At 33.8% G+C, this 24,299-nt stretch overlaps 1 protein-coding gene across 6 annotated transcripts in view; it reads left to right on the top strand.

Annotated features, from left to right (window-relative positions):
* The window catches only part of LOC115881833 (protein argonaute-2), an 84,994-nt gene that overhangs the window by 40,789 nt on the left and 19,906 nt on the right, over positions 1-24,299 (top strand). For 4 of the 6 annotated variants that reach the window (XM_030899521.1, XM_030899523.1, XM_030899524.1 and 1 more), the window contains 8 exons: positions 7,093-7,346; positions 10,286-10,486; positions 10,547-10,790; positions 11,389-11,611; positions 13,132-13,240; positions 13,307-13,428; positions 17,774-17,966; positions 23,983-24,116. In XM_030899521.1, coding sequence (XP_030755381.1) covers positions 7,093-7,346; positions 10,286-10,486; positions 10,547-10,790; positions 11,389-11,611; positions 13,132-13,240; positions 13,307-13,428; positions 17,774-17,966; positions 23,983-24,116 — 1,480 coding nt within the window. Of the gene's footprint in view, positions 1-5,863; positions 6,008-7,092; positions 7,347-10,285; positions 10,487-10,546; positions 10,791-11,388; positions 11,612-13,131; positions 13,241-13,306; positions 13,429-17,773; positions 17,967-23,982; positions 24,117-24,299 lie in introns of those variants that run through there. The other 2 variants (XM_030899525.1, XM_030899522.1) reach the window with 2 other exon arrangements.

Here is a 24,299-nt window from a genome sequence, read left to right as displayed (position 1 = left end):
CGCCAGGCCAGGATGAATATAAGGGATATACTGCAAAATAAATTACTTATTATTGAAAGTTAAATATCATCATTATTCACCATTTCAAGCAAAGCAGGAACATGCAAAGCGTGATTAAGCTACAAAAAACTATTACAATGCATTCTCGATTAAAACCTGTAGTACTAGTTCTACTTCTATAGAGATAGGATTCCTTTCTAGTTGAAAATTATTTAAGCAAAACATCCATCAAGCCACAATTATTCATCTACATGTAAGTTTACTCTAGATTAGCCAGTGTACAGACTGATAGTCTTATTGGCATGAAATCCATAAGCGTGGCGAATCCATATCCGTAGGTATTCACAATTTAATACTATTTTGCTTAAGGTATTCATTCACCAATCTTGCCTCTTTGGATATTGGGTCCCTCAGGACATCTTGAATCCTAATGGGAGAACTCATACAGCTAGCTAAAGACAGGTATAGAGCATGACATGCTTGATCTCTCAAACTACAAGCAAAGATAACGTGCTAAGGTCCCCCTTACTTCCACATTCACACAGAAAAGAGTCTTTGATACCCAACCTGTGGAGATGAGTCGGAGTGAGACAATGTGCCGACCTCATTCTGCAGAACAAACTGACATATTCGCGATTTACATCCGCGCATTTGTCGAACCATGGGGATCTGAGAGGTTGTGGAACAATGTTATAGTAGAAGACTCCTTTTGTTTGGCCCATATTATGATATAAATTTGTCCATTCTTGTCTGCTTTCCTTCTTTATGACGCCAAGGAGTTCAGAATGATGAATCTTATTATTCACCAGGTTCCCGGACTTTCTCCCAAGAGATGCCAGTCTATCAGCTTCCGTGTTACCATCAATATTAGAGTGGCCAGGGATCCAGATTAGTTTTATAGATTTTCCTTGTTGTGTTAGAGTAATGATCCGCTCTTTTATTCTTCCTGCTATTTTTCCTGCTCTACAAGAAATCTCCGAACGTGTGATACTCTGTAGAGCACTCTTTGAATCTGACATAATGGCGATTTTCTCTGCGTCATCCCCAAGACCCAATAAGGCTCTCTCAATGGCTAGCATTTCAGCACTGCATATAGATGTGTGCTTTATGCATCGGCCAATTGCTGAGTATCTTTTAGAAAAATTGTATATTCCAATACCACTTCTTTCAGATACAGGATCCAGTGACGCATCCGTGTATATTAGCTCATACCCTAATAATTCTTTTGAGATAAACTCCTGCAGTTTGGACTGACAACCTGGGGAAGCTTTAGTAAGGCCTGAATCTTCCCAATGTACGTCTTGTATCTGACAATCAAAGTCAGCTTCGAAACATGGTAATATCTGGCTTTTTTCAAGAATGTTGTAAAACGATAGCACTGAGTCCAAGCCTTCCAACAAGGCTGGTGATTCCCTTCTCGCCCAATAAGGGGGATCCTGATTGTAAGATATGTATAGCCCAATTAGACTTGTTGAAATAGCCTCTTCTGTGCAAGCCAGTTTCTTAGCCGAGAATTTGGCACATAACCAAACTCTTCTGGCTCTTAACGGCATTTCAGCCGTCTCAGACATCAAAACATTAGTGGGGGTGCTATTCATGCAACCTGTTACTACTCTTAAAGCTTGCATATGTATTTTGTCATATTTTCTTGCATTCTTTTTTGACAACGTTAATAATGCCTGACACCCATAGTCCATGTGGCATCTTACGATGCCCTTGTATATATTCATTAATGTAGATGGGGGGGATCCCCACCAGGTTCTGCAGAGAGCACGCATCACGTCTACTCCTTTCTGTGCTTTTCTGCAAGATTCTTCAATATGAGGATTCCAGAGAAGACGACGGTCCATTATGAGACCAAGATACTTATATTGTTCCACCCATTCCACATCTTGTCCATCCGCTCTTATCGAGTGAGGAGGATTTGCTCTTTTCCCTCGAGAGAAGTACATTGCCTTAGTTTTAGAGGGAGAGATGCTTAGACCATTGTTCTTCAACCAAACCAACATCGATCTTAATGTACGTTGAATTCTGTTTTCCGCATTGTCAACATTCTTATGGGAAGTGTAAATGACCAAGTCATCAGCATATTGTAAAATCTGTACATTCTCCTTCATCACCTGATGTATACCATTAGTATATATATTGAATAAGATTGGACTCAGGGGTGATCCTTGAGGGAGGCCTTTATAGGCTATTTGGGGACCTATGAGATCTCCTGTGTTAGGGGATCTGACAAAGATGCTCCTTTGTGTTAAGATTTTTAAGATTGCTTGTATGGACCATTTATCAATTTCAGCATCGTTTAATTTCCTCTCTAGGAGGTCTAATTGAACATTATCGTAAGCGGCTTTAAGATCAATAAATATACAGACAGCTATCTCCTTTCTGGCAAATGCCTGGTAAATATAACTAGATAATGCTACCAGATTATCAGTGACACCACGTCCTCTTCTAAATCCATTTAGATGTTGATTGAAGAACCTATCCTGTTCTAACTTATGCTCTATTCTATTTTTTATTATATTTTCAAATATCTTGCATAAGCAAGAGGAAAGAGCAATCGGTCTATAAGATTCGTGGTGAGACGGGTCTTTACCATGTTTTAGTAGTGGGACAATGATATGTTCCTTCCATTCCGCAGGTATCTCCATATCTTGTCTTAAAACGTCATTATAAATGTTTACCAGACATTCCTTCATTTTAATGGGTGTTTGGGAGATCATCTTGAACGTAATGTTATCTTTACCAGGGCATGATTCCTTCCTGTTTTTTAAGGCATAGTTGAATTCATACATGGAAATACTCTTTAGGTCGTAGTTGTTGAATGCTCCAACTGCTGAGAAGTCTTTAGCGATGCAGTGAGGGGGGGCGAGGCTGTCCAACAACGTCTCGAGCCACAACTCCCTTTCAGCGCAGTGTTTAACTTGTATATAACTATTGGAGTATGCCTTGATCACTTTCCATATGGTACTCATGGGTGTGTTTTTATCAAGGCTTTCAGTAAATTTTCTAAAGCTTTCCTTTTTCTTTCGTTTCATGATCCTTCTTGCTACCGCCGCTTTTCTTTTGTACTCCAGATAGTTATGATCGCTGATATTTTCTTTATATGCCCGAAGGGCCCTGCTCCGTTCATCCACCGCCACGCGCCATGCCTTATCCCACCACCTTGGTTTGGGAGTTGCTTTTCTCTTGCCCTTTTGGAATGACGTTTTTGGGATATGTCCCAATGCTGCCCTATTGATCTCGTCTACCAGACTTAGATAAGAGTTTACGTTCACCCCCTGATTGAAGCTCATGAAGTATCCGTCCCAGTCCGCCTTCTTTGTGTTCCATCTACTTATAGGGTTATGTACTGTTTGGGTGAACAAGTTAGAATTAATAAATACCCTCGTTGGAAAGTGATCACTCATGCCTGGGCTATCCACAATTTCCCATGAGATGTTTGGTCCTAGTTCTGCCGTCATTAAGGTGATATCCGGGCAACTTTTCCCTTGGTTCGGGGGAGTAATCCTGGTCGCTGACCCGTCATTTGCTATCAATGTATCATTCTCAGAGCATTTGGCTAAGATGTTCTTTCCTGTGTGATTATTGCGGGAAGAGCCCCAATTACTGTGTTGTCCATTAAGGTCTCCCAAAAAAATGCTTCTATTTGTCCATTTGTCCATAAACTCTTGGATATTCTCTCTCGTTAAATGAATGTCCGGAGGGCAATATGCAGTAAAGATGGACAAATTTTTTATGGAGATTCCTAAATACTGAACCCTCCAGTCTATATTAATATTAGTATTGCTCTGGGCAAATGGTATAGAAGAGCTGACCAGAATGGCTACTCCTCCCTTTCTATCCTGTCTGTCTTTCCTTACAATACTGTATGATGGGATAATAACTTTGATGTGCGGACTCAGCCATGTTTCATTAAGACACACTACGTCAGGTTTATAAGAATTGAGTAAAATTATTAATTCAGAATAGTTTCTCAGTAAACTTCGGATATTCCAGTGTATGATACTTAATTTGTTAACTTGGATCATTAGGTACCTTTAAGGTGTATGATGTGAACTCCCCGGAAGAACTTCCAGCTCCATATCTTCCGAGGAAATGTTATTTTCTGAATTACTTATCTGAGCGTTTCCACTTGTATTAATTTTTCCTAACACATATTGCGCTACCTCAAGTGAGACTCCTGAGTCCTCCATTATTTTCCTCATGATCTCAGTTAACGGCATAACTTCTACCTCATCTGAACCCATTGAAGGAACTTGATTAATAATTGGGTTAATTGGACTTCGACAGGGACTGGCATATAGTGCTCCCCTTGTATCTATCTTGTTTATCAGGGGAGGGGGTGATGATAGTTTTTTCCTCTTAAGTTTGCTTACCTGTGAGTATGTTGGTTTTTGTGTTAAAGCTGATTTTTGCGACTGTATATTGGCCATTCTTTGCCTGACCGGAATGCCCTCATTTATTAACTGCTTGTTCAGGGTACTAGGAAAGTCCCTGCTGTCTAGATGAGCTCCGACGAAGGAAGACTCGGCTGATTCATAATTCTTGGGTACTTTGTTTCTAGCTTCAAAATATGACGTGTTTTCTGCCGCCATTATTTCTTTTATAGCCCTCTGCCTCTTATATTCCGGGCAATTTCTATCTGTGGTGACATGATTTCCTTTACAGTATATGCATACCGCCTCCTTCTCTTGGCAAGCAGCTATACCGTGTTCCTCGGCACATTTCGAACACCTCTGTTTGCTTCTGCATTGTGTTTTCGAGTGTCCATACCTCATACAATTGAAACACATAATCACAGGGCTGACATATACATCCACCCTTACTTCGCAATATTCAATTTTTATGGATTTAGGAATAATTTTACCCTCAAATGTAATAATTACTGATTCTGTGTCTATATACTTTGCAGTGCCATCAACTATTATCTTTCTTTGTAAACGTCTAGCTTCAATTATCTTCGGTCCAGTTCTCCGTTCCGATACTATTTCCTCCATTTCTATGTTTTTATACACTCCTCTAGCAACTCCCTTACAGGAGACTAAGCTAGGTGGTATATATGCTTCTAGATTTCTTTCCTTTAATAATTTGCTAGAAAACAATTCATTGGCTGCGTTCCAAGAGCTGAATTCAATACCGACTCTGTTTTTTCCCTTCCTCGAGACTTTATTAACACCTATTATTCCAAATTCCTTAAGCCATCTTCCTAAACACATAGGGTGTAGGTTGCCCAAGTTTTGTGTAACCTCCTCATCTTCTTTTCTGGTTTCCACTATTACCAAGTATGGTCCAGATTCTTTATATGTGTATTTAAAAAACTTCTTAGGGGGGCCAATTGACTCCCCTGAAGAAGCTGCCATGCTTGTTAATTCAAGAAACTTAGGTTATGGAAAGCGATGCAGGAAAAAAAAGGGAATAAAAGCTAATTATATCAGAGGATTATTGCTCCCACTTACCCACTAATTATTTCTATCAAAATTGCACTTATTTATACTACTCCACTCGCTAAAAACACTTTTTAAATAAAGACTGCGAAAAGAACGTACGTCACTTTCTGGCGCCAATCTTCAAAAAAACTTATTAATACATATTGTTAATAGCGTAAATATCTAACTTAAAATTATTCGAGATAAGACGTAAAATGAAAAAATTAAATTATTTTGTGACCATAACCGTACTTGTTACTTAAAAGTCAACTCCAATTATTTACTTCAAAAAACCAGAATCAATTCAAGTTTTACATATTTTGGAAGTTTTCCTTCGTGCAGTTTGTCGTATCCCTATTGCTAAGAATAAACCCTATTGAGTCCAACAAGGACAGCTATATCAGTCACGTCGCTTGCATCTAAATTTTGTGACGTAGATATTTGGGCAGATTGCAAATGGCCGACGTGGTTTAGTAACACGACAAACATTTTTCAGGAATAAAATAGTTAGTGGTGTGCGTGTGCTTGTGTGCTTAATTTATTTGTAAAAAATATGTATCCGGGACCTGGAGGACGTAAGTCTTTTAGAGAAAATAGTTAATTTTAGGCTTATAAGCGAGTTTGTTTTGCATATCCAAGTGGGCATCTTAATTGGAGGTGTCATTCTTTGTTTTGGAATATTTCAGATATATCTCGTTTTAAAGTGTATTCTCCAGTATATTCTGTTTTTATGAGCAATTTGCATGAAATTCTTAGTAATGCCAATCATCGATTTTACGTTACTGTATTTTAGAAGTCGTTAAATTATAATAAAACGAGGTTAACCTAACATATAGCTATGCAAAATTAGCCATTTGATGGAAAATAAGGTCACCTTTTTTTATTGGATTTTTAGATGAGTTTGTTGACTGGAATTAATATTATTAAGTTGCAATAATTCAATTTAAAAAAATCAATCTACCTAACCGGCTTATATGTAACTGTCAACACTATTTTTTTATGACTTTTTTGTTTATATCTACATATTACATATTAATTTTTTTGTAAACAATGTTTTTTTCAATATTTATCCAAGTTGTATGTCAAAATTTTTTGTTTACATAATGAGATTATGGAAGAACATTATATTATAGCATTAGTATCGTTTTAATTATTCCTGTATTTTCATCCCCCAGTACAAAAAGTTTAAGTTGAATTATTATATCTTCAGTATGAAGATATGCTAATCTATTTTAAATTATATGTATATTAAAGTAACAAATACGTTATAATCATGAAATTCTATATTAATTAATAATTTTGCAATGAATGCTTGCTTTTTAATTTTAGTATTATCACCTTAGTATCATATTTTTATTTATCATTATTTCATATAATTATTGTGTGTTAAAATACTCTTGTAAAATTAATTTTTTGTATGCTTGCTTCTAGTGCATGATAGGTCATTGACCTTTCTATAGCACAGCAGACAGAGCAGTATTGATCTATAGACAAAGATAGATCACATTTGTGGTTCTTTTTGCACAAAATAGAGTACCTATAAAAATGTTAATTCAATTAATAGCTTAGTCGAATGAAGTACATTAAAAATGAATTTTCAATTAAAAAATTATAATTTCTTGAAATTAAATCTACAAAATGATTTCATCTGTTTTTACAGCAGGCACCTCAAGTGCCCCAATAGGCCAGACTACTACAGCGGTGGCCTTAATTGGGGCCGCAGGACCTTCAACTGGTCCATTGGCTGTTTCACCTCCTGCCGAACCTCCAGTGTTCCAGTGTCCACGCAGACCGAATTTAGGACGGGAAGGTCGTCCAATTGGCCTTAAGGCCAATCATTTTCAAATTTCTATGCCCAGAGGCTTCGTACACCATTACGATGTGAATATTCAACCAGATAAATGTCCTCGAAAGGTATATGGATAATTTATTTTTAGTTTATGCAGCCATCAACAGAATACTGTAGACTGAAAAAAAAACATCGTAAGTTGGCTTGGAAATGACGATTGATGAGATATTCCATGTAATTTTACATATAAAATAGCAGATATCTTTATTTCCAAGGTAACTCTGTCGCCGTTTTTTTTTTCGATCGTATCGACAAGATCATGAAAAAGAATTTACTTTTTACATTTACATGTACATTAAAGTGACAAAACTAAACTAGAATAAACCAGCAAATGTCGAGAATTTATAATCAGATTTTTTCGTGTTTTCCTATTCTCGAGAAAAATGAGTATTTTGAGAATATTTAGAACAAAAAGAAGAAAAAGATTGAGAACAAATAATTATTCAGAACATGTTATTCTTATTTCTGGGCATATTTACATTGCAGAGTAACCAGTGAGTAGTTAGTACTGGGGAATCCCTGAACTCCTAATTTTGGCGACAAACAGTGGGTTTTCTATAAATATTTTCTACACTTTAAAAAACGTTTATAGGGAACGCTCTCGTTAGTGCTTATACATGTTTAATATAAGCCCCGCACTCTTATAAGACCCCTCTTATTCCGCACGATGAACCTGTTCGCGAACGTCTCCTCTATTACAACATTAATGACAGGACTGTTGTCTGTCATTTTAATTTTGAAGTAGTTTTTTTCTTTCAGGAGTTTTTGTTTAATTATAATAAGTCAATTACTTTTATAGTTTTACACATTAAAATACAGTCAATATATTTAGAATTATCAGGCTAGCTAAAGTTTATAACAGTTGTCGTCTATCATTTTAACTTCAATGTTTTTTTTTGCCATTTTCTGTATATCCTCAGTAAAAATGAGATTCTATATACAGGGTGTCTCGATATTCCGTGGACATAGAACTACTACGTATGTTTGGAATCAAAATAAGTTTATTGGACACAATTTACCTCGATACAAAAGTGCTTCCTTTGTCCATTAGAGGGCATCAAGCTTTAAAAAAATAAACACATTTTTTTCAGATATTTTTTAAGAACCGTTATTCCGATTTGAACGAGATTTTGAGTCTGTATGTTTTGCTTTAACATTAGACTTTCAAAAAAATAACAAGAAAAAGTATGGGAAGGATGAAAACTAACCCCACCCCTACATAAATTTTAGTATAAATATTTTCCAACTCAACCGGCGACCGATTTTTTTTTCGCGTAAAATGGTCCTTCTAGTATTTACTCTTGTCTCTTGTAAAAAAAACGCCACTACGCTTACTCTTTGTGCAAAAAAGATATTTTTCCGAAGCTGACTTCCAAAAAATGTTTTTTTTTGTCATATCAAGCTATGGAGGCGCATAAAATTTATTATGCTCTAATAATCTAGTTGGCGAAAATAAGAAATTTTATATTAGTATTACATACATATATATATATGTATATATTTGACAATAAGCTTCATAAAAAGCTTAAAAGAATTGATAAATTTTAAATTAATTAACATTCAGGTATTTTTTTGAATGATGCCCTCTAATGGACAAACAAAGCACTTTTGTATAAAGGTAAATTATGTGCAATTATCTTATTTTAATTCATAAAATATGTAGTTGTTCTATGTCCACGGAATAATGGAACTCCCTGTATATATGTAGGCCTGCTTTGGAAAAATAAATTCTCTAAAAAAAATTTTCTTCAAAACCTATGCGATGTGGCGTTTTTTTTATGAGAGACAAAAAATATAGTAAGAGGGACCATTTTGCGAAAATTGAATCTGTTGTCGGTAGAGCTGGAAAATATTTATATTAAAATTTATGTAGGGGTGGGGGTATTTTTCACCCTTCCCGTACTTTTTCTTGATTTTTGTGAAAGTCAAATGTTAAAGCGCTTAGCAAATCATAGATACCCAAAATCTCATTCAAATCGGAATAGCGGTTCTTACAATATCTGAAAAAAAGTGTTTATTTTTTTGATGCCCTCTAGCGGACAAACTAAGCACATTTGTATAGACGTATTCCAAAAATACGTAGTTCTATGTCCACGGAATATTGGGACATCCTGTATAGCCGGAGGTACATAATATTCTGTGCCATTTATATTTGAAGGGTACAGGGGAAAAACTTGATAAGCGCCAATTTCATAATTTTAGGTTTTTTCAGTATTATAGAAGGCCTAACCGGTCTCTACAAAATGTATAAACTCTGCAGGACTATAAGTTGTTACATCCTATTATTATATATGCCTAGTAAAAATTCAGAATATACGAAAAGAACCTAATAACCACTAGGGCTGTGCCGATACTACCTTTCAGATACCGATACCGATACTTTCGATACCTAAAATCCGATACCGATACTGTTTTTTTTACTTTACTGATAAAGGTTTTTTTTACTGAACTTTTATTAAAAATCAAAACTCGTTACATAAGATTTAGCTATAACAGCTAACAACTTCAAAAAAAAGTTTATCTCAACCTAAGAGGTAAAAATTTTTCTTTAAAAATATTAATCTCTGGACATTTTCTGATGTTAGTGAAGTTCTTGTAGGTTTCACAATATGCCCTGCTTTGGAAAAAGTTTGTTCATAGAAGACAGATCCAAGTCAGAGAAGACAGACCAGTCTAAAATCTGCCGCACCGCTGTGTCAAACATGCCGGCTAATGTGCCACTAACGAGAGAGACCGGCCAACAATTTTTATTTATTACAACGATTTGACAGAAGAAAAAAGTATCTGAAAATCAGATACTTTGGTATATGAAGTACTAGGTATCGGCGAGTATCGGAAAAAAGTCAATATCGGCCGATACCCGATACTGAGTATCGATATCGGTTCAGCACTAATAACCACCAGCCGTCCAGTACTCTCATGTAAAATTAGTAAAATGGCGCTTATGATGTTTTCCCCTGGACCCTTCATTTGTAATTGATATTATAATAATGGAATGTTACAGGTTAACCGTGAAATTATTGAGACTATGGTAAAGTCGTATGGGAAAATATTTGGCAACTTGAAACCCGTCTTTGATGGTCGCAATAATTTGTATACACGGGACCCTTTACCAATTGGTAATTCCAGAGAAGAATTAGAAGTTACTTTACCAGGCGAAGGCAAAGATCGCCTGTTCAGGGTTAGCATCAAGTGGGTAGCACAGGTACGTTATACTTGCCATATTAATTATTTTAGAATTTTTTTTTTATTAATTTATCCGTAGGTATCGCTTTATGGACTTGAAGAAGCCCTTGAAGGAAGAACACGTCAAATTCCATATGAAGCTATTTTAGCTTTAGATGTAGTGATGCGTCACTTGCCTTCAATGAGCTACACTCCTGTGGGCCGTAGCTTCTTCAGTAGTCCTGAGGGATACTATCATCCATTGGGTGGTGGTCGTGAAGTTTGGTTTGGTTTCCATCAATCAGTTAGACCAAGTCAGTGGAAAATGATGCTCAACATTGATGGTAATTATTTTGTTATTTAAGTCGAATTTGTTTGAAAATATCCACGAAAAATATTCATTTCATGAAATCTATTTAATTTAATGATATCATCAAAGTTAGAAAGTTATTTTGCCCAAAGATTTTTTATTGTGGTCTGTCTGGCGAAAAAATTACTGCAAAAATTGCTTAAATCGATATTCAGTTAGCAGAAAAGTGAAAATTAGATATTATTTCTGATATAAGATATAAGTAGTTTTTTTCTCAGAAAAATAAGTAAACCTAGAGGGATTCTCATTTCATTTCACTTATCAGTTTAAGTAATACTATTTTCTATAGTTCTGGAAACTGGGTATTGCAACCCTGTTTCCAGAACTGTATTACAAATAATTTTATACATACTATATTCATTATAAGCCAGTGTTAACTTGGATGACGTCTGTCAAAATACTATAAACTGTACAATCCAAAAGTTTTACGATCAAGAGGTCTTAATCACATTCATTTTCATTCTATTTTCTCATAAGGCATGTTATTTTAATTTAAAATATACTGATGCATACTTTTATATAAAGTATGTGCCTATGAACATAATTTTTAACTCAGCATTTTCTTTTGCTAGTGTCGGCCACGGCATTTTACAAAGCGCAGCCTGTGATAGAATTTATGTGTGAAGTGTTGGATATCAGGGACATAAACGAACAGCGGAAACCTCTAACCGACAGTCAGAGAGTTAAGTTTACCAAGGAGATCAAAGGGCTCAAGATTGAAATTACCCATTGTGGTGCTATGAGAAGGAAGTACAGAGTGTGCAACGTGACGAGGCGACCAGCTCAGATGCAATCGTAAGTTGTTTACAAAATTATCTTCATTTTCCTGGAATATTTCCGATAATGTCCTTTTGATTGTATATTGTACCGTATGATCGAAAAAAACGGCGTCCAGTTAGTTGGCTGGGAAATGAACATCGATGACATTTCCCGTATAAATTTACATATAAAATGACAGCGATCTTCATTCCATAGCCATCGCTGACGCCGTTTTTTCTCGATCATACGGTATATATCCTAAACTGCCGGTAGAGTAAGGGAATTTATATTATTTGATATAATACAAATACATAAAATTTATTTGATTGTGTTGGATTTCTATCATTAATGGGCGCAAGTACTGGGGGGGAGGGCTCAACTTTAATTATTATAAAGAGAAATTTTATCCACAGTAAACCAACCAATGTCCTAACAGGTCATTAAAAATATCAACAGAGCTTGTAATTAAACATTTGTCTGTCTTGACTTTGTAACTGTTTTGGTAGTTTTCTACATTGTTTTCTTGTATTTATTTTTGATTTTGTTTGTTGTTATTCTTATTGGTTGTGATTTCTATTGTTCACACAAATGAATAAACGACTGACTGTATTTCACAGTGACTACCAAACAATAAGTTGGCTATAAACGATGGAATTTTTATCACTGATTTAGAAAGTAAAATATGTGGAATTATTTTAAGATGTCCAGTAGAACAAAATCTTTTTGACACGTCGTGTCAAGCATTATAGCTACTTATTTATAAACGATAGTCTTCTAAATTTAGAAGTTGTTTTTTATTGAATTTCCTTTCATATAACTGAAATGAAAAAAAAATCTTGAAATATTAGTGCTGTTTCATAAGGGGCGGACCGTCCCCGCTGATCGTCCTATTGCGCCGTTTCACATGGAGTAGATCGTCCGTTGGTTAAACAAGTACCATGAGTTTATATGAATATTTTTACATGGACGCAGATGATCCGCCCGGATGGTTTCGTATGTCGGTCACCCGCCGGACCTTTGTTTGGACGGATCATCCGCGCGCGGCATGCTGTAAAGACGTTTTACTTGCGCATATTGACAGCACAGGCGAAAGTACTCCGTCGAACTTCAAAAATAGATGATCCGCGCGGACCGTCTGCTTCATGTGAAAGAGCACTATATTTTTACAGTAAGAGAAAGATAAAACTTTAGAATTATGTGTAATGACATATTATGTGCTAACTAGTTTTATTATATTTTCTAATTTTTGTAAATGTACTAGACTTTTTTTACTAATCAGTGCTATTTACTCAAAATAATGTTAATAGCAATCAATCTTCTAATTAATTAACTTTAGAACATCAGCTATCAATAATGTTATTGTCAATTACTAATGTTATAAGCAATAAAATTACACATATTGGATTTTACAACTAAAAATATTTCAGTGTACATAAAATCATTTTCTACAAAGAAAAACTTTTTTTAATTACGCAAATTTGAAACTACCGTGTGTCATTTATTCATAATCACTTTCAATTACCATATTTAACTAAAATATTTTTTTTTACTTCAAGATTTCCTCTGCAACTGGAAAACGGACAAACAGTAGAATGTACAGTAGCAAAATATTTCCTGGACAAGTACAAAATGAAACTGAGGTATCCTCATTTACCATGTTTGCAGGTACATATTTCACAAATATATTGTGCATTTTTTGTTATATTAAATTTGAATCTACGTCATTTTCAGGTGGGACAAGAACATAAGCACACTTACCTACCACTGGAAGTCTGCAATATTGTCGCTGGTCAACGTTGCATTAAGAAACTCACTGATATGCAGACATCTACAATGATCAAAGCCACGGCTAGGTAAGGATTAGTACATTCTTCATAATGATTCTTTTAATATTATCAACATTATATTTATCATCTAAAAATTATACCTGTTTGTGACATTTTGTGACGAAATAGAATTGCATAGTAAGCAGTGGTAGTTTGTGAATTTCAAAAACGGGCAGTTCGATGACAGGCTTTCCCTTGACAACCAGATTAAACACATTAGTGACGTCATTACGGTATTTCGTAAATTACTGCACATTGTTTTTAGTATGGGTGAGGACATAAGAGGCGGCTTATAAGCGGCGGCGGCGTCGGCACCAGAGTGACCAACTATTTAAGTGGCTCCCCACTATATTTTATCCTCAAAACCACCAGAAACCACTAACATGCGGTATTTACTCATTTCAATTGATCGTTTCAATTGTCACCAAAAGAAGCAGGGTTATATCGGGCTTATTCTGCTTAAAAATTCACTTTATCTAAGTATTTACGCTAAAATTAAAAGTATAAATTGATTGAACAATTTTATTATCATGTAAGGGGCATGCCCTGTGGTCTCATTCCATAAGCAACCCAGTATCTAAAGTAGTAGATATATTATTACTTATATAAATGGATTTTTGGATTTTACATGACTACCGAGTAGATAAGCTCGGCACCGGGCTTGGATTCAACATAAATAACCACTAAAAAACCACCAGCCACTAGATTTCAAATTTTGCCACTAACAATGGGCAACACTGATCGGCACTTTGTTCCTACCCGCTTGTAACCGCTAAGCGCCGGCGCCGTCCGTGGGTTTTGTACCATCGAAGTCTCATTGAAGAGCCTACGCAGGCGGCACAACTCGCGGCGCACAGTGCGTTAGATGGTCATTCTAGCGGGACAACAATCTTGTATTTATTTATTTATTAATAAATTAAGTTGTTAATAAATAAATGAATTTAACTCTATGGTTAATATATCGTCAGTGAAACGTGATAACCTGCTAACTCCATTTTTTACGTTAATAAGTTTTTTATACCATTAGAAAGAGAAAAAAAATCTCTATAAGTAGGGAAAGCAAATACATTTTTTCTCATTAAAGAAAATTTGCTGTTTTAACTCAATAATATCTGCTAACTCCCACTGGTCTGAAATAGTAATAGATAATTTCCGTTATGGATCACGCATAGACTTAAAATAAAATATAGACTACACTATTTACATCTCAACGCGGACAAACAACCTTTTTTGTACACATGTTTACTTCTGGGTACAGTCGACCGAGCCTTCCTCATCCAGCCTATGTTGTCACGTCTTTAATATTATCAATATTTTTTTTTTGTTGTTACACCCATATATTGAGATATTAATACTACAGTTTAATAAAATAGGTTTTAATATTCCATAGATGTATTAAATAGACCTTATACTACTAAATTATAAGTGGGATACTGTTTAATAAGGATAAGTTCTTTACAATATGACAACACCGATTAGAGGCGAGGGAGCCTATTCATTCATTTATTACCTTGTAGTACGTGTCGCACGTGTGCGGTAAAGCTTTGTTGCCGCTATGTCCCCGGCTGTATTAACGCATTTTCTTAGCTTGTAGTCTTTAATTGTTTATTTTATTGACTTTTTCTGTTCAAGAACTATAAAATATGGTTCGTCAGTGCCAAATTTGCAAGAAATTTGACTTAAATAATCCATTTAAGTCTTGAAACAACTTTCGACCGGTAGGCAACTCTCAATATACCCATTAGGAGTAAGTGGCGTTGTTGTAGAAAGGCGCTTATTTAGATAATATTTTAGTAAAATGTAAAATCTGAATTTTTTCTCTTACATTACATTATTTACTTACTTACATTGTAACAAAATCATAATTATAACCCTGTTAATAATTAATAATGCTTTTATTAAAAATATATTCCGGTTTATTCTAAAATTATCTTGAGAATCTAAAATAACATACAAGAATTTTAAAATGATATTACATTATGAAGCAATATTTTTTAATATACCGGGTCGTCTCAAAAGTGGCTCGCCCCTATAACTTTTTTATTTTTTCAGATAAAAAAAACAGATTTGTATGTTAGTAGGTATATGACATAAATTAGGATTTATTGACGTATTCAATTGTTTTTGGTATCTTCCTGTTTCACGGAAATGATTACATCTTTTGATTTTTAAAGGCACCTTCGGTATATTGCTACTTTATTCGATAAAAAATGATACTCTGAATAGAATGGCATATCATATGTCAACTTTTGACATTGTCGCTTAAAAACAAATCGTATTTTAAATTTCAATCCAGGGTGCCATGGTGTTGTTAAAAACACTAAGGTTTAATCAAGGAGCCTTGGAAAAATAGTTTTGATCGTCTAATGGGTTTCGTGTCTTGTCTAGGCCGGTTAAAAGATGTACAAATCGTATTTTTAATCATACATATGTCAATTTTTTCAAATGGAACAAGGGTGACTCATTAGCATATTTGGAAAAAGCATTTTTTATGAATATATTGATACCACACACTTGGTATTTCGAGTCAAATTGCCGTTATGAACCGCGTGTTACAATTACAATTAAACCATATGCGAAAATGTTAAAAGTTGACATATTATATGTCATTCTATTCAGAGTGTCATTTTCTATCGAATAAAGTAGAAATATACCAAGGGTGCCGTTTAAAAATTAAAAGTTATAGTCATTTCCGGTGAAACAGGAAGTGACCAAAAACAATTGAATGCGTCAATCAATCCTAATTTATGTCATATACTAACATGCTAAATCTTGTTTTTTTATTTGAAAATATAAAAAAATTATGGGGGATGAGCCACTTTTGGGACGCACCCGAAAGACAGTACCGAGTTAAATAAATGTAGTTTTCATTTTATCCACTTCCTATCATCTTCCTTGCTTTAATGGAACAGATTTATGTTTTCTCTAATTTACATAAGACATCACTTAACCAGAAAAAAAATTACAACAATCATATTTTTTTTTCTCTCCCTGTCGCCGATTCTATTATATCTGTGGAATAGATCCTGTTTTGATTAATATTAGGGGTTGTAAATGTTTGACTAAAATTAATATTTTATTATTAATTTCAAAAATTAAGTAATTTCGATTGTAAAATTTCTTCTATAACGTGTAGTTTATTATTTTTATCCTTTTTGGACTCTAAGACGTTTTTTCTAAACTTTTATTTTAAAAACCTGTCCTAAATCTTAATAAAATATAAAAAAGTTTAAATACGATATATTTTTAATTTAATTATAGCTTCATTAAAATAAAAAAATTACCCGGCTATGAGACGGAGAGTTCAGGTGTACTTGAGAAACGAAAGACAGTGTTGTGTTTCTCGGCAGAGTCGTCAGGGAACGACCGTTACGACAGAGACAACCTATCTATCGCTCGTGTCGCACTCGTTACAACCTAAATCAATAACACAACAATAACAAGATATTGTCTGACCGCATGTTCCAGCTATTTATGAATGAGATGCTCAGTCTATATTTTATTTTAAGTCTATGGGATCACGCTAAAGCGAACACACGGATTCTTAGTCGTATGTTTCTTTAGTACAGTACGTCGATCCAGGGTCGCACTAGGCCAAAGGGGCCCGGGTGGCAATGTAAGGAGGGGCCCTGTGGATTTTTTTTGCGTATTTTTTCGCCTTACGTTTTGGTCAATTTTTCCCTATTATATGCAGGGTGAGTCTTAAATAAGTGCAAATATTTTTAGGGGTAGTATATTTCGACCCAAGAAACACGATTATGATGTTTTTTGCGCGATTTTTTTTTAATTTTTGAATTTTTTAAAAAAAAAAATTTGGATTTTTTTTTAATTTTTAGTTTAAAAACATACTTTGATTGTAATATGGCAACATAGGTAGATTAAATTAAAAGAAAGAAAATCCAATGATTCTCAAAATTATAGCAAAAAATTACTTACCTACTAAAAAATTGGAAATTTTAAAAGTGAAATAACTCGGTTGTTTTGTATTTATTTGAAAAAACGGTAAAGAGAAAATATTATGTTTCTTTTATCGAAATTTACCAGCCCTGAAAATATTTGCACTTATTTAAGACTCACCCCGTATAGAAATCAAGGAACTACACTAATGCAAGGTAAACCAATGCAATACAAATGCCATAATGCAATGCAAAAGCAAATATTTTTAAGAATAAATAATGAACTAAAAAGGGGACCCGTGAAGGCTGGGGCCCCTCTATTAGTTTGGTTTGTATAATATGGCCAGTCCGACCCTGCGTCGATCCGTTCTGTAAATAGGTAGAGTATCCGTAAAGGGTAAGGTGGGTTTGGTTAAAACTCGCGAATCGACAGTTCTCTTTATGGTTAATATAATTTTTTTCCATTTTGTTTTCAGGTCGGCCCCAGATAGAGAGCGTGAAATCAACAATCTAGTCCGGAGGGCGGACTTCAACAACGACGAGTACGTGCAGGAATTCGGTCTGACCATCTCCAATAACATGATGGAAGTGCGCGGTAGGGTTCTGCCGCCCCCTAAACTGCAGTACGGTGGGCGAGTGGCTTCCCTCAGCGGACAGGTGGGCTGGCACGTTAGTTTCCTTGTTGTATTATTTTATTTTAATTTGGTTTTTAGTACGTAGGCTTGTTATTTTCAGAAATATTCAACTATTTTTAAATATTCTTATTGGGTTAGACAAAGATCTTAAGTATAGTTCTTTAAACGTAACTTTTCGTTGTTGGCAAGTGGCTCTTCTTATTACCCAAGATTAAAGATTCAGTCCTCAGCTGATATGTGTGGCCTTTTTTATTTATATAAAAATATTTATCTGAATACCACCATCGAGCCGACACCACGAGGAAGTCTCTCAAATAGCTTATTTTACATACTAATTAAAACAACTGTTTCTGTTATATGTGCTTTTGCCCGACAGATTAGGGATATGACATTAAGAATATTACGTTTTTTTACAATTTAATTAATTCTTTATTATATAATCTATTATGTTACTCTATTTAGTTATACTAAACAACTACTTTTTTTAGGGGTAACAATTTGAAACTAAATATATTAAATATTTTTTGCGAAATAGTTTGAATTTAGCCCGACGCTGGTTTTACTCAAATTAATTAATTTAATTTTATCTGTAGAAAATTACAAATTCATATTGGAAAAAGTTATGCAAGAAGAACAATATTATCAGATTATTTAAGAATAGGCATTATGTTGTAATTTTTGTATACATTTTTTTAATAAATTCTTATATAGGGCCCGGTAATAGTGTGTAGGGCATCTGTAGCTCCTAAAATAAAGAAACTGAGGAATTTTGTTTAAGTGCAAACCTAAAGTACGTACTAGGATGTATCAACACCCTGTATATTATTGCATTTTTGGCTTCCTTTCCGATCACTTTATATAATCCTAAGACATGAGTAAATATATTTCGATAATTTCAGAGATATTAATAAATAAATAAAAAAATTATATATTTTTCAGCTTTTCTTAAAAAAGTTATTAATAATACAAGAACTGTCCTGAAATCAAAACTATATTAGGTATTTACTTTAGATAGTCAAAATTCTACGCCAAACTTTCTAAAATATAAAATAATTATGATCATTGTTAGTTCCCAGTCATAATTAGTACGCAGAAAGAAAAAAATTGTGGGTGTTTGGGAAGGCTCGAAAGGAAACAATGTTTTTGCGACGTTTCGCGACTTTATTGTCGCTTCTTCAGGCACTGTGGGAGAAGCAGTTTTTGAAGCAAAAATTGTGTGTTTTTTCCGTGTGCAAAGTTGTTGTTATGGCAATATTGCCAGCCTTGATATTGCCAAATTGAAGTTTTGTGGTTGTTTTGTCTAAACCTGTTAATTATTATTGTTTATACATATATACCTACTTGTGTACTCAATGTATTATTTTTCTAGTTTTTAATTCGATCTCAACGAAACGAAACGCAATTTTTTTTATATGTTTCTTTAATTTCTAATACTTTTTTTTTATTCTTTTATCTTTTATTTGTTGACAAATAATTTCAAAAAATTATTTAATTTTAATTACTATCAGGCCCACTTTTATGATTCCATTTGTTTGTTTATGGCGATGTCGACCAGCCTGCACATAAGAAATTGACTAGGGCTCTTAAGAGCATCAGAAACACGGGGAAAGAAATTAATGATAACAAAAAAGCAATCCTTTTTTGTTACTGAAATTAATTCAAAGGGGCATTACATTAGGCAAAAAAATACCCGTTAAGTTTACATATAAAATAATCTTTCTTCGTTTCTTTAAATTGAACACCCTGTATATTATTTTTTTAATAGATGGAGAATTAAAAATGGACATTTTTTCTATTTAGAGCATTTCAAAATTTTTAACGGTTTCGCAGATATTCGCGGTTTTATATTTCATAAGGCATTTTCAAAATAATTTTAATTTTAAAAAAAATCATCCAGATCCACTCACACTTTTTTGAACCACCCTATAGATGTTAAAATATTTTCCTGAAATACATCCTGGTACATATTTTAGGTTTGCACTTAAACATAATTCTCAAGATTTTTATTGTAGGAGCTACAGATGTCCGACGCGCTATTGCCGGACCCTAACCTAAACAAAAGTTCTTTGTTAATCAATTGGGTTATCAATTCTTATCAATATTGGTGGTATTCTTACTGAATTCACTGAGAATTTACACTGATATATTTATCTTTAGGCGCTATTCTTTCATTTTAAACAGTGTTTTTACAATTTAAGTTTTGCATTTTAGTTATTAAATAGCAAGGATGTCTCAATTATGAATATTTTGGTAACTTTGTATTGTAATTATCATTAGTTTCGACCGACTATTAAAAGAAATTTTAGCTTCTTGAAAATTGTTTGAACTACGTTCGACTTTTTTCGCGAAACGAAGTTAACTTATAGAATAACCATTTTTATAGTAAAATTGATTAAATCACCGCATAATTAGCAAATGCTTGTGATCATTCCATTTTTTTTATATTTTTCATTGGGAACAATGGAGGAGACTTACATGCTTATTGTAGATCTTATTTTTTAATAGTTATTTAGTCATCAGTCTTATAGAGGAAATTATGCAAGATTTGTCCCTTTAAACATACACCCGTAGTTGTCTCTCATATTTGATTGCCTTTTCTAAGTGTCCTTCCTTTAATTTTTAATCTTTGCTTCCACATCAAACTTAAATCTACAATACTAGTGTGGGTTTACATGCATCCGTCATGCTTCGTCCGTCGTTCTGTCACTCCAATCAAATTTAGGTATAGTTTATATCAAATAAACTTGCCTACTTTTACATATTTTCATCAAAATCTTTTAGGAAACAAAAATAAATTAATTATAAATATATAAACAGTTATTTTTTACATCAACAAAAATCAGTCCTTAATAGCACTTAAGGGACATAAAGGGCCATTACTACCGCTTTCCATTTCAAAATATTCTAATAAAGCTGCGATGAGTTTTTTTACGGCTGTTAAGCTATCTTGTACACTTCGCACCAAAACAGGTTTTAAAAAGAACAATGTTCGACTGCATGGCCAGCATTTTTAAGCTAAAAGTGTCACAGTAACACTTTATTTAAACCAAAAACTCGTTATACAAAACTAAAGTGTCAAAACGAATGACAATGTCAGGAAATAAATAAATAAATGTGGAACTTGACATTTTTTACAGCAGAGCTACCACCTGAATCCCCAGCGCGAAATTTAAATTCCAATTAGTCAGCTTGGCGCCGAATATGTCCACGGTTGGCAACAATGAATTTAAAAATCGCGCCCTCCATGAGGTAACTAAAAGTTTAATTGATATCAGATATACATATGTGCTGTTATTTTTGAAATGATTGATGGACGACATAAGACGGATGGCGTGTAAATCCATACCTACAATTACACTGGCAGTTAAGCGATGTTGCCAAACTAAAATTCAGCGAAAAAGTTGCTATAACTATTTCGACTTTTCATGTCAAATTGACTTCTTATTTGAGATACTAAATTAAATTACATTACATCAGAAATGTCAAAAATTGCAAGCTAACTATAGTTTTTATTAAACGTTTCCCTAAATTATGGGTACGAAAATTTTTTAAAATATAGAGCTATTAAGGTGCGCTCACGCCGGCTGCGCCGCTCAAAACATTTTTTTAACATGTACTTTTGAAGTGTATTTTTTTAGCGCGCACAAAAGTACATATATGTTAAAAAAATGATTTGCGCGGCGCAGCCGGTTTCAACGCACCTTTATATAGAAGAATTGGATACGCCACATTGTATATTCTTAAAAAATAATAATAATAATAAGCAGTTCTACTGCAATAGATAGCACTAGATTTTTTTTAAACTATTTTTTATCAAAATTACTTCATCTAAAGGCGCATTCTCACGACTGGTGTATTTGACAAATATTTGATATTGGAATATACTTGCCATGCCGTGAGAACGGTTTCTTTGGTCACTCGTCGCGTCCCCACTCTGTCGGTAAACGTAGCCCAAGTCAAACGATTAATCGTACACTTGCCAAGTATACTTGGCCAGCCTTAGCCAGCCTTGTTTACACTTGCCGAGGCGCAAAAAAAACGACTGCGCAAATAATTGTACTGTTATAGCATATGTCCGATTTATTTCCGGATTATAGTGTTTTTCGAGTTAATTGCGAATAATTTAAAACGTTAAAACAATAATAGATTATGTAATATGAAATTTACATTAATAACTTTAATATTGGCGGCATCTAAATCGTTCCCACAGCAATAAATGGAGTGGACAAATGAAGACTACACGGGAAAAACCAGATATGTCACATATTCATAGAAATTAAGATAGCGACTTTATGAACAAATGTTAACGTCAGTCGAGAGAAAAGAAAGCAATAATACGCTTAGTCCCAAAGATATTACATCTTGGTTATTTTGCCGTACAAAGGAAAAACCAGAGTAGTCCACGTGTGAATGGCAAAAACCAGAGATATACTGACGCATGGGCGACAAGCATGCATCTTGCAATTAGTATTATACATATGTTATAAATTTATGTATTGTAATAAAAACCTACTTAAATATTAATTTTCTCCCTACAACAAAAAAATAATAGTTTAGATTTAGGTTTTATACAACCTTTAATTGGACATCCCTGGTTTTCCCGTGTTTTGTTTTGCATTTTGACATTTTTATTTCGGTATTTCAGAATATGGCGATAATTCACAATATTAATAATTCAGAATTGGTAGTAATTTATATTTTTCTAATTATTCAACCGAAAATAACATATTTCTTTAAAAACACTAAATTGCATTTTTCTCGGCTCCAATTAAAATGGACAAAACCGGGTTTTCCCGTGTAGTCTTCAAATGATGTTATTTTGGAATTTATGGATTTATACGAAAATGAGCCCTTCATATGGATGGCCAAACATAAAGAATATAGAAATCGTATTGCAGTGTACAGTAAAAGAACTTAAAAGGAAAAAAAAAAGAATCATTAGCAACGACAATTTCGGGACGACCGGTATGCATCGATGCAACTATAGTGTTTACTTGCCAAGGATTTAAACAATGTTTGTGCTGGCGTACTTGTTGAAATGGACACGTCGTGTGAGCGCCTCACTTGCCGATGTTGTTTACAAAGTGGGGACTGGTGGGGATACCTGTCATGTATGCCAATATTGGCGTACTTGCCAAGTACACCAGTCGTGAGAATGCGCCTTAATATCCAATTAGTCCCATTATTAATATCAGTATATTATGGCCCAGAATTCAATCATAGTGAAGGAATACCGAAAACAGTTATTGGTCTGAATTAGCCAGAAAAATACTTTATTGAATATTTTATCATCAAGGAAGTAAGCATAAAAGATGAAAGCTCTTCTGTTCTTAAGTTTACTAACTGAAAAACTTTTATTAGATAGTTAAGGAAATAGTTCCTTTGAAAATTATGTATTTATTTTTTATTTTTTGTTTCTTACATTCACTATTGCTTTTAGTTGAAATATTCTTATTTTTAGATTCTTTATGGTAGTTTGATGTTGGTTTTTACAATTTCATTAACTCTAGATTTGTGCGTAGTACATGTATTAATTGATGTTGTATAAGTTTTGTATTTTCATCTTTAATTTTTTACATGTATTAATTATGGACGTGTATTTGTAATTGAATTTAGGTTTTATTTATACTTACGTATTTGATTGATTGATTTTTTATTACTTTGTCAGTGTTACACTCATCAAAGCAAAAATTAGACTGATATAAAGTCATTAACTTCTCTAACATAACGTCTCTTAAATTATACCGACTAATTTTTTTATTATATGTTAATGTTTCTAGTTATAATAATAAAATATTCATTATAGGGATAGGTCTGCAAAAGATATTTTTAGAAAGAATTTTATAAATTATTTATTTATCTATAGCCTGTCCAACGAGAAAATATTTGCCAGTGACAGCTGTAAGTAATTTTTATTCTAAAGTAATTTTCTCTATCAATTTTTGGATGTCATCTGTCAGAATCTTTTTTTTTTCTAGCTGGACAGGCTTTACACATTATATACTTTTAACATGTGTTTAAATTATACCAGCTTTGCTAATTTATTACAGAGTAAACAACAAGCATGTCCAAACCAGGGCGTATGGGACATGCGCGGTAAACAATTCTTTACCGGAGTTGAGATCAGAGTATGGGCTATCGCATGTTTTGCACCACAGCGAACAGTGAGAGAAGACGCTTTAAGGTATATTTTTTGATATTTTTATCGTGTCAGTTGTTCCCTTATGTTCCTAAAAAATATAGGGGAATTATTTTAAATATAATATAAAACATTACAACATTTTTATGTAAAGAAAAAATATACAGGATATCAGTGCATAAAATTGTGAAGGCGATTTCTTTTTCATGTAAAATTTTTTGTTTTGAC

This window comes from Sitophilus oryzae, unplaced genomic scaffold (assembly GCF_002938485.1).
Source record: "Sitophilus oryzae breed Bouriz unplaced genomic scaffold, Soryzae_2.0 scaffold_1743_pilon_pilon, whole genome shotgun sequence".
In the NCBI taxonomy this organism is placed as follows: Eukaryota; Metazoa; Arthropoda; class Insecta; order Coleoptera; family Curculionidae; genus Sitophilus; species Sitophilus oryzae.
Note: the sequence above shows the minus strand (reverse complement) of the source record. Positions and strands in the feature narration are given on the sequence as shown.